General features: G+C 39.8%; 1 protein-coding gene and 1 long non-coding RNA gene across 3 annotated transcripts in view; both read left to right on the forward strand.

Annotated features, from left to right (window-relative positions):
- Positions 1 to 4,526: 4,526 nt before the first annotated feature.
- LOC119424876 lies at positions 4,527 to 5,812 on the forward strand. 2 transcript variants are annotated; one of them, XR_005187536.1, is made up of 3 exons: positions 4,527 to 4,759; positions 5,600 to 5,683; positions 5,795 to 5,812. It is a non-coding gene; the product is annotated as an uncharacterized LOC119424876 (long non-coding RNA). The 2 variants fall into 2 exon arrangements; XR_005187537.1 differs by lacking the exon at positions 4,527 to 4,759 and adding an exon at positions 5,063 to 5,116.
- Positions 5,813 to 7,254: 1,442 nt separating this feature from the next.
- LOC119424875 (phospholipid-transporting ATPase ID) overlaps positions 7,255 to 11,475 on the forward strand; it is a gene marked incomplete in the record, with an annotated part of 14,834 nt that continues 10,613 nt past the window's right edge. Inside the window, 9 exon segments of the mRNA XM_037692389.1 lie at positions 7,255 to 7,350; positions 7,443 to 7,504; positions 7,586 to 7,658; positions 9,038 to 9,108; positions 9,190 to 9,272; positions 9,350 to 9,508; positions 10,054 to 10,142; positions 11,011 to 11,204; positions 11,311 to 11,475. Of these exon segments, the coding sequence (XP_037548317.1) occupies positions 7,318 to 7,350; positions 7,443 to 7,504; positions 7,586 to 7,658; positions 9,038 to 9,108; positions 9,190 to 9,272; positions 9,350 to 9,508; positions 10,054 to 10,142; positions 11,011 to 11,204; positions 11,311 to 11,475 (929 nt within the window).

Raw genomic sequence — 11,475 nt, forward strand, 5'->3', positions numbered from 1 at the left:
TATTATTATTATTATTATTATTATTATTATTATTATTATTATTATTACTATTATTGTTATCAGCAGCAGCAGTAGCAATATTGGTGCTTTTACTTTGAAGGAACTCATGAACAACCAGTGGCATTGATGTATCCTGTGACCTCCTGATGTACTATTGTTAAATTGTAATCTAAAAAAAATAAATAATAATGTATTCACAGCAGCACACTTCCCTTCATTATGATAATAAATAAATAAATTTAAAAAAGCACCAGTGAAAACTTGAGCTGAGTTTGTGAAATTTCTTGAAGTTGAACGTATTAGGTTGTATTCTTCCAAAGAAAACTTATTCAAGTGTTTACAAATTTTTATTTATATAGCTATCAGCTAATAACCAATAAGCACACATGTTTAGCTATTAGTGAATTCATTTATTTATTTAGGTCAGTTTGGTGTTCTACTTTCTAAAATGATGGTGTATTTTATATTGCACTTTTTAAAGGTCATCTGATCACTGGCTTGTGTAAAACTGACACCTAGTGGAAATAAAGAGGCTACCGCTTTTCATTCTTCACTCAATATCTTTCTTTTTATCTTCTGGGGCCATGTCACTATTACCATCCATCCATCCATCCATCCATCCACTTTACCCACTTCATCCACTTCTTCCTTTCCAGGTCATGGGGTCACTGGTGAACATATCCAGCAGCCACTGTATGAGAAGCACGGGACACCCTGCATAGGTCTCCAGTCCAACTATTCTCTAATAAACATGTTGGATTTGTGCTCTTTGCAATGAAACAAAACCAAAAAAATGCAAAAGTGATTTATATTGATCCAACAGAATTAAATAAATAAAGCGGGACCTTCTTGTCTCCACTGGGTGAAGCTGTTGCTGTTGCGTCTTCTGTTTCGTGGAGTAATTGTTGTAAAACCCAGCTGGTGGCTCTCTTGAAACATTACTTCTGATTTATCTTCTGTTGTGCAACAGTGCAACCAGTGCCATTTATCATAAATAACAAATTATTATTACAAGTAGTTTTAAATGCATTTTAGCAGAATGTGGCAAGGAGGAGAGTTCCTCATATCAGTGAGTTCTAAATACCATAATTTCCAGACTATTTAGTGCAACCTAACATAAGCCACGCCCATTTTTTTATTTTATTGCACATATATAGGCCGCGCTTGTATATAAGACGCGAGTGTCCACATTGTAACATGAGATATTTACACAGAAATATAAATATATGTTTAAACTTGCAAGTAAATACATATCGGTAACATACACAAATACGTACAGGCTGTTTAAAAAAAAAAAAAAACAACCTGTAGCTTACCAGGACAGTCACTGATCGCTATCTTCAACTTCCTCCTGTGCACTGCATAGGAGGATGGTAGGAGAGAGGAAACAAAGTTTCCCTCCTTCCCACTGTGACCTGTTTGGTAATTTCATTGGTCAGATTTTATTTTTTTACCTTTATTTATACACAGTCTCATTGAGTCACGAGGACCCACCCATCAAGAGAGACATGTATTGGGCAGACACGTGAGTGCCCGGGTGTGACGAAGCTAAATGTTTTGGCGTTGTGAAGCTTGTAAGCCCTTCAAAATAAAATAAAGCATTAATTAGCTGCAGCGTTGTATAAGCCGCAGTGTTCAAAGCATGTGAAAAAAGTAAATGGACTGTACTTGTATGGCACCTTTCTATCGTATTAAGACACTCAAAGCACTTTACAACATAATCTGTGCCCTTATTCATCCAGCACTCTACTAGATCTATTTAAAGCTTAATCAGTGCTTTATCACATTCATACACACATCGAAGGCAATGAGGGGTTCAGTGTCTTGCCCAGGGACACTTCAGCATGTGAATGCTGGTGGAACTGAACCCCCAACTCTTGCATTGTAGGACAACTGCTCTAACCACTCAGCCACAGCTGCCCCACAAGTAGTGGCTTATAGTCTGGAAATTACGGTCTTTGCTAATGTGTTGCCGTGCTGAAGAGGCAAAATGCAAAACCTTTGACTTTAGATTTGCATAAACAGTTTTCCACAATTGGAACATTTTTTTGAAAACTTCTGTGAAACCATAAAACAAAATAATAATGCCATCACATTGTCATCACTGTACGTTTCCATATAATGGCAAAATTACTCCGCATTTAACCCATCCACCATGGATTTATTTGTAAGGCAAGGATGATTATGACAATTTTACCTCTCCAAAGAGATTTTTTTAAATCATTTTGACCAATACTGATTATTACCGATATTGGTGTCTGCCACATTTACCTCAACCCTCTTTCTAATGTGTTGACAACTGTTACAACCCTTGGAATGAGCCTAGGAGGTACAGGGTGTAACAAGTTGTAAACTAAACAAAATGCTAATAACTCAAAATCAGCCCAATTTAGCATTACAATAATTTAATCATCTAAGGGTTTGGGGAATTAATGAACAGAAGGGAAGCCATGAACTTCAGGGTGTCCAAGACCAAAACAAACAAAAGAACACCCCTTCTGCATAGAAACAGTAACCTCTTGTCTAACAAAACAAAAACTACAATTTCTAAGCTCTGTGGCTGGCCACGAAACAGGAGAAGTCAGTTAAAAATAAAATAGAGAACCCCTACCAAACTTCCAATCTAAACAAAGCTTCTTAAATAGAACTGTTCACAGAAGATGACCAAGATCAACCCAGAGTTACTAAAATGCTTGGTACACAGAGTTCATTTCAGTCAGCCACAGCTACAACAATGCTCAGAACCAAGCGGAAATGCCCAAGGAAAAAGTGGGCGTGGCACCTGAAGTTTTTATGCAGTCCACTGATGAGGAGGAAGTGATTCCAGGTGTGTAGCATGGTGTGACAGCAGGCCTGTAAACAAGCAAAGGAGGAGAACGGTTGTCCTCTAGTATCCAGAGAACCCCAAGAAATCAGTGGACATAACATTTTTCAATGTCTTCCTTAACAGTTTGGTTAAACCTTGATTTTTTTTTTTTAGTTAATTTAAAATGAGTAATGTACTTTACACCGTACATGTTGCACCGCCATATAAGTTGTATCAGTCCAAATATGTCTAATAAAGTGGAAAAATAAAAAATAAATAAGTAACTTCACCGTATAAGTCATATCTATTACGTGTCACCGCTGACCACACGGAAACGTCAGCCGGTGTTGTGCCAAAAATTGATTGGCTGTCAAATGGCAGCCGTGGGAGCATGCATGGAAGTACTTTAACAATAATTTAACAAGATTAACAATTATAGTAATGGTATGTCTCAGTCTAACGTTTGTTTAATAAAAGGACTTTAACGTTCAAATCAGTTGTATTTCAAACGTATCTGTTGCCTCGGTGCTCCGGGAGCGCAACGCTCTCCGTTTCTTGAAAATTTAACAAGAAAAGCACCTAAAACAATTATTCGTTTGCTCGGAATTATAGTAAATGTGTGTCTCAGTTGAACTTTTACTTAATAAATGCACTTTAATGGTCAAATTAGCTGCATTTCGCAGGGGCGGTGCATCTGGTTTGACGGTTCCAAGCAGCGAGCAGAACAAAGGTGGCAGGCTATGGCAAGCTGATTGTGTCATTATTAGCTGTTGAAGATTTTCAGTCATCCAGGACATGGTAAATTAAAAAGAAAAGATCAAGAAAAAAACAATTAAGTATAATAAATAAAGTCCTGTTTTTTTTGTATTGAACTTCTTTTGAATTTGTCATTATTGCCACATTTACTTATTACATGATGCAACGGCATGCCTTACTGCTACTACTACTCTGCTGCCATCTGGTGGCTAAAAGTGGTACTTCTCACAGAATTAATGAAAACGGTCATTTCTCAGCAAAAAATTGGTTTATAAATTTTGGGAAAAAAATCCATAAATACGTGGCATCGGCCTATAATTCACAGGGCATGTAAATTATGCAACCAACTGTGACTTATAGGGCAAAAAAATATGCAACTCGAGGGCCCTCTAGTGGCTGCAAATTGTAGTGTTCAATATTTTCCATGTCAGAATGACTGAAATCGTCAGATCTCAGCCAAAAATTGGGTTATAAATATGAGAAAAAAAACATAAATAAATTGATTCAATGTATAAGTCGCAGGGTATGCAAGTTTATGCAAAAAAGTGTGACTTATGTGGCAAAAAGTACGGTATATAGGAAAGTAAGCAATAAATTCCTTAGTAGGTTAGCAAGGAATAGAAAAAGACACACAAAATGATATAGCAAGTGTCCCATGTCCCTTAAACTCACTGTGTTCTTCGTGATCGAGCTCAGATATTGAATTTAAGGGCCAAAAGTAACTCTTTCTGCAAGTGCATGAAGACATATTTACACTTTAACAGCGCTACTCAAAAGCAAGTCGTAAAAGTATGCTGTAACAGTCTGAGCATGAGCATGAATTACACACCTGACCACCCATCCCATAACTGCAGTCCCAGCTCCGGTCATGTTTTATTGTTATTTTACTGCCTGTTCCCTCCTGCACTGCCTCACCACTCAGGTCCAAAGATCACTGCACTGTTTGCTCTGGGCTGCTGGGTGCAGGAGGAGATCCGAACTCTTCATTCACGAAACTGAAACCTCGTTAGAACTTCGACAGTACTGTCGACACATTGTCTTTTGTACAAACAACGACCAAGGCGAAATTCTTTGGCCATCCGTTCAGTAGGCAAAAGAATTGGATTTATGTATTTTGTGTCAGAAAGATGAAAATGGGAAACTTAACTCTGTAGCATTTCATTTCACTTTGTTGCTGAAATCAAACCTGTGCTCAAGGTAGGTGGTTGATTTTCATTTACGTTAACACTAAGGGGAAATGTTGTTATTTTAGTGGACCAACATTTCAACAAGCAATCACACGAGATCGAGTGAAATAAACACTGAGGCCTTGGGCTTCACCGTGGCTCTGATCCTAAAGAGGAAGCAGAGTGAAAGTGGCAACAAATTTACACTTCCTCATCTTTTTGTTCAACAAATTGTTAAACAAGTTCATTGTAAAAGCTCAAAATTAATGAATATTTGTGAACAAGATGCATCTTTAACCTTTTTTTTTTTGGATTACAAATTAGAAGGCTGAAAGTCAGTATGGGACTGAGGGTTGAGAAGGGAGTGGCTGGATAAAACACGAGTTTGGTAAATTTAGACTCATACAGTGTCTATTATGTTTCATGTTGTCTGTCAGAATGCATAGATACATACACAATTATCTCATTATTTTCTTACCAATTTTTATTTTTTTTATGTGTTTTGGTTTAATGAGGGATTTTGCTTCAGGTAAATACCAAGTTTAAAAAATAGTAACAAGATAACTTTCTGTAATGCATATTGGGCATTTTTTGTTGCATCATTTTCCATAGTCCAATGAACGATTGATCTTACTTCCTCAGCTAATGTTTGAAAAAGGGTATATATTTTATAGTTATCTAAAATTTTACAACATTGGGAAGAAATGCTCCCTTACTAATGATGGAATGTCACTTTTTTTGGCTACAATGTTCCTTTAAAGTTATCAGCTTTATGTGTATACAAAAATCAGTTAAAAGATGCTTCATATCTTTAACCATGGCTTCATTTGTGACCTCATATGCTCCATGTACAAACATTCACTTTGATCAGGTGTGAAATATGGAAGAACTGAACTGAAAATGGGATCAGTGATGTCGTTCTTTGGCAGCTTGTGTGGAAAAGAGGAGAAGCAAGGTGAGCTCGGACGAACTTCAAATATTTAATAGCTATGTAGCAATTCTTGCTCTAAAGGAACTTTTGCATCTTTCACACGTTTAACTTTATTTGTTCTCTGACCTTTACCAGAGGAGGAGAGACACCTGCGAGCTAACGACAGACCTTTCAACCTGTCTTATAAGTATGCTGTAAGTGCAACAAAAAAAAAAATCCCAACTTAATTTGCAGTGGGAAGCGGCTGGGGTGAGAATCAGCACCTTCAAATCTGAGGCCATGGTCCTCAGCCGGAAAAGGTGGATTGCTCTCTTCAAGTCGAGGGTGAGGTTCTGCCTCAAGCGAGATGGTGTAGAGGCAGGGCAGCCGACTCAGGACCCAAAAGTTTCAGGTTCGATCCCCAGTCATTGCACCTCTCGTGGTGTCTCTGAGCAGCACACCCTATCCCCAAATTGCTCCCTGGGTGCTTTCAATAGCTGCCCACTGCTCCAACTGGTGGTGTATGGGTTAAATGCAGAGAGCCAGTTTCACCATTGTATGGAAACATACAATGATGACAACATATAACACATTATTATTATTATTATCATTATTTTTATAAGTGTAGGAGTTCAAGTGTCTCGGGGTTTTGTTCAGGAGTGAGGGAAGAATGGAGAGTGCGACCGACAGAGGGAGTGGTGCGGCGTCTGTAGTATCGCGGACTCTGTGCCGGTCCAATGTGGTGAAGAGGGAGCTGAGCTGTAAAGCAAAGCTCTCCGTTTACTCGTCGGTCTACGTTTCTACCCTCACCTATAGTCATGAATTCTGGGTAGTGACCAAAAGAATGAGATTGTGGATACAGGCAGTTTGAAATGAGTTTCCTCTGCAAAGTAGCTGGACTCTCCCTTAGAAATAGGGTGAGAAGTTCAGCTATCTGGGAGAGACTCGGACTAGAACTGCTGCTCCTTCACATCGAGAGGAGCCAGTTGAGGAGGTTTGAGCATCTGGTAAGGATGCTTCCTGGGCACCTCCCTAGGGAGGTGACTACATCTCTCTGTTGGCCTGGGAACGTCTCGGAGTCCTCCCAGAAGAGCTGGAAAAGGTGGCTGTGAAAAGAGATGTCTGGTCCTCCCTGGTCAAGCTGCTGCCCCCCCCCGCGACCCATCTTTGTAATAAATGGAAGATAATGGATAGATGGATCTTAATTTGCAACATTTTAGCTTTTCAGAGTCAAAGTGAACTGTTCCTGTGCTTTAAAAACACTGGATAAGTTAAACCATCTGGTCATATTTATTCCTTGTTAACCTCAGAGCACCATAACTGCCATCACTGTTCTTTTACAGAACAACGCCATCAAGACCTCCAAATACAACATTTTCACCTTCCTGCCTCTCAACCTGTTTGAGCAGTTCAGGAGGCTCGCCAATGCTTACTTCCTCTTCCTTCTTATCCTTCAGGTAAACACATTTCTTGTTGTTGTTTTTTTTTTTTGTCTTAACATCAAATGTTAAAATGGAAGCAGGTCTTTCTATTTACTTTGTGTCCAGTTTCTTGAATAGGATGAAAAATGTAACAGATAAAGAATTTTAAGAGTTATTTTTGTGTGTTGACAGCTCATCCCACAAGTCGCCTCTCTGTCCTGGTTCACCACGGCTGTGCCTTTGATCCTGGTGCTGGCAATGACTGCGGTCAAAGATGCCAGCGATGACATAGTACGGCAAGAATCACAACATTTAACTGTTAAATATCTAAAATAACTAAAAAGTGACCTATTAATGAGTTGTTGTTTTTTTCTATCAATTAGAACAGACAGAGATGTGACAGGCAGGTGAATAACCGGCAAGTGAACGTCCTCGTCGATGGAGAGTGAGTATTAAATGGTCCATAAAAATGTTTAAAATTATATACATTTATAAAGGCAATGATATTTTTGTTTCATTTTTATAGACTAAAAAAAGAAAAATGGATGAATGTTCAGGTTGGAGACATAGTGAAACTGGAGAGTAATCATTTTGTCACAGTGAGTATGAGCTTCAAGGAAAGAGTAAAGGAATTTAGTGTATAAAAGCAAATAAATGGGAACTTACTGCCCCTTTTCCATAGTACCTTATAGCACCGGTACAGCACAGTTCGGCTCAGCTCGGTACGGTATACGTTGTGTTTCCATTATGCTTTCAGTACCGGTTCCAGTGGGCGGGGTTCAAATTGACATCATGCGCCTCACCAGCAGGTGGCGGTGAGACGCTGAAACAGGTTTCAGTACAGGGTGAGAATTTATTTTGAAGTTTCTGGTAAATTAAAAAGAATACAGATTATTAAAATGATCGACTTAAACTATACACACACACCTATATATATATATATATATATATATATATATATATATATATATATATTTTTTTTATGTTTTAAAAATCATTTCCACCATCCGTCCCAGACCAGTCCCGGTCCACCCATCTGCCAGGATCGGGGTTCGGCCTTCATGATCACTCGAGGCCGGGGTCCGGGCAACGGCCTTCTGCGAGTCAGCAACTCGTAGGATTCTCCGTGGTGACCAGTGGAGCTCGGAGCCCACAGAGAACGCAAGGCCAGGATCCAGAGCACCGAGTCGGTAGCACGGAGGATCTTCTGCGGTGACTGGATAAGTTCGGAGCCAGGGAGATGACGCCCTGCATGGCCTAAGGGGGCTCAGCGGCTCCGGTAGAAAGGAATGCGGGAGTTGGGGACCAGTGGAGCTCCATCTAGCTCACTCTGAATTTTTTCGTCGGTCACCAAACACAAAAAAAACCCCGCTGCATTTCAGCATTAGACCACGATGTTGTCATTACTGTTTTTAAAATCTTAAAAATAGATCCAATTGCTCCTCGAGTTCGAACACCAGTAATGGCAAATGGTGGATTGAGTGTTGTAAAATTTTCTCAAACCCCTCTAGTGACTCTGCCCCATGACCAATCAGTGACCGACAGTGTTCTGACATCATGTTTTTGGTGCCAGCTCGGCTCGCTTGCTACCCCAGAGAAGAAGGGACTAAAAAAGGTGCCAGTTCCACAAAAAAAATCATAGTGGAAAAAGGCTCGGAACCGTACCAAACCGAGTCAAGTTGTGTTGAAGAGGAGCTATGGAAAAGGGGCATAAGTCAAGTTTACACCAGTGCAGTTTGTCTATAGTATTTTTAAGACGCACTTAAAATACTTTAATTTTCTCAAAAAAATTACAGCGGGTTTTATAATCCGGTGCACCTTATGTATTAGTTCTGGTTGTGCTTATCGATTTTATGTGGTACACGCCCTCAAATATCTGTCAAAATGAATTTGTTTCACTTAATGTGTCTTATAATCCGTTGCACCGAAAAATACGGTAATTATTTAACTTTTATCACTTTAACACTACATCCCTCAGGCAGACCTCCTGTTGTTGTCCAGCAGTGAGCCTCTCAATCTGGTCTATGTGGAAACTGCTGAGTTAGATGGGTGAGTCTTCAGTCCAGTCTTTGGTTTTTGTGGACCTGCCATTGGTTGTCCCTTCACTTATGTCCTCTTGATGTCTCCCAGTGAAACCAATCTAAAAGTGAAGCAGGCCCTGACTGTAACTGGAGAGATGGGAGACAATATTGAAGCTTTTTCTACCTTCAGAGGTGATTAAATATTTGAAATACATCATACAGGTTTAAAAGCTTTGGTTAACTTAAATATGTGAACGCTTGTGTCTCAGGTGAAGTTCGATGCGAGCCTCCCAACAACCGCTTAGACAAGTTCAAAGGAAACCTGACGGTTAAAGGACAAACTTACGGTCTGGACAATGACAAAGTCCTGCTCAGAGGATGTACTCTGAGAAACACCGAGTGGTGCTTCGGTCTGGTCATCTTTGGAGGTAAAAGTGTTCGTAATAAATATTGTGACGTTTCTTGCTGGCTTGAATGAGTTAGTTTGGGTCTTTAATGTGTCATATGTGGAATATAGTGCATGTCTGTGGTTTACTAGTCAAGTCCACAAGGGCCCAGCAGATGGGGCTTGTGCTACATTCAATAAACACAGGCATTAAAGCCCAGTGCAAATATTCAGGCCCTGTGATGGTTTTGGGACCTGTCCAAGGTGTCCCTCTGCCATTCACCAGTGACCCCCGTGATCCAGAATGGAAGAAGTGGGTAAAGATAATGGATAATGGGTGGATGGAAATAATCATAACATGATTACAGTAAAAATATATATATATATGGTAAAGATTACCACAAAATAACTAACTCTACTGTTTGATGTAACCATCTGCATGGGAACAGTATTTTATGCAACAATTCAGGCTCATTATTTTTATTGTTACACTTTGTAACTTACTATTTTTTATTATTGTACAATTGTACATTTAATTACGTACATGTGATGGCACAATTGTTTGAACATGAGGCTGAATCTTTTCAGGTCCTGACACAAAGCTCATGCAGAACAGTGGGAAGACAACATTTAAACGGACCAGCATTGATCACCTGATGAATGTCCTGGTGTTGTGCGTGAGTTGATGCACACACAAATACAGAAAAAAACACAATCTGCATTTACTTTATACAATTAGTTTACATTAGCAGAGATGTCTTATTATGAATGCACCATTTATAAATAAGTCTTCAAAGCTCTGGAGGTAAAAAGTTCAATTTGACAATAAATTGTTTTTTAGATCACAAACACACACACACAAGCACACACACACACACACACAGGTTTGTTTTGCTGTCTTTATGAGGCTTTTGCATTGACTTCCATTCATTTTTCATTCATTTCTATAGCCTAACCCTGACCTTTACCCTAAACCTAACCATTACCAGTTCATACCTAACCCACCAATGGGACTTCTTCTTATGGAGCCTGGGACCCATAAGGAGCAGTTGGTCCTCACAATGTAGTATAAGTTGGAAAAACGGGCCTTACAAAGTAACCAAAAAGGTCCATGCTCAATAATCCAGGTATACAATCCAACAATTTTCAGTCAGGTCATCTGGACAGTTTTTTTGGGTTTTTTTGCTGAAACGTTTCACCTTCCATCCAGAAGGCTTCATCAGTCAAGAAAACACACAACACAAAACTGATTCTTCCCCCAAATAGCTTACTCCAAAGTGGAAGAAACCAGTTATGTTGGTGCTAAGATGGTGTCTTTGGCACGCCCCCTCTTCTTGTGCCAGCCCTCTTCCTCGTCGACAGTCATGTCAAACTGATTCAAAAGTACAAAGTAGCATAAACAAGGACGGATGGACGGATGGAAGGAAAGACAGACAGACAGATAGACAGACAGACAGACAGGCAGATAGATATTCTTGTCTTTTTGAGGATTTGTTTATTTCACTATTTCTTTTATAAAATTTGTTATGTATATTTTCTCATCAGATTTTTGGGTTCCTGGTGACTATGTGTCTTATTCTGGCCATCGGCAATGCAATCTGGGAGGTGAAGGAGGGCTCCGTGTTCACGGTGTTTCTCCCTCGTGAAACCGGCGTTAACGCTGCTCTGTCATCCTTCCTGTCCTTCTGGTCCTACGTCATTGTCCTCAACACCGTGGTGCCAATTTCTCTTTACGTCAGGTACATTTCTGCACAGCAGTATCGTGGCACAAGAGAGTACCAGTTGTTATTAGTGACATTTCATGATTGTGTGATAACCCGGCACCCGTTAATGACTGAATGTCAGTGTGGAGATCATCCGTCTTGGGAACAGCTTCTTCATTGACTGGGACAGGAAGATGTATTACCCAAAGAACGACACTCCTGCTCAGGCGAGGACCACCACACTCAACGAGGAGTTGGGACAAATTAAATACATCTTCAGTGACAAGACCGGCACCCTGACGCAGAA

Source organism: Nematolebias whitei, chromosome 18 (genome assembly GCF_014905685.2).
Source record: "Nematolebias whitei isolate Nwh7 chromosome 18, NemWhi1, whole genome shotgun sequence".
Taxonomy (NCBI): domain Eukaryota; kingdom Metazoa; phylum Chordata; class Actinopteri; order Cyprinodontiformes; family Rivulidae; genus Nematolebias; species Nematolebias whitei.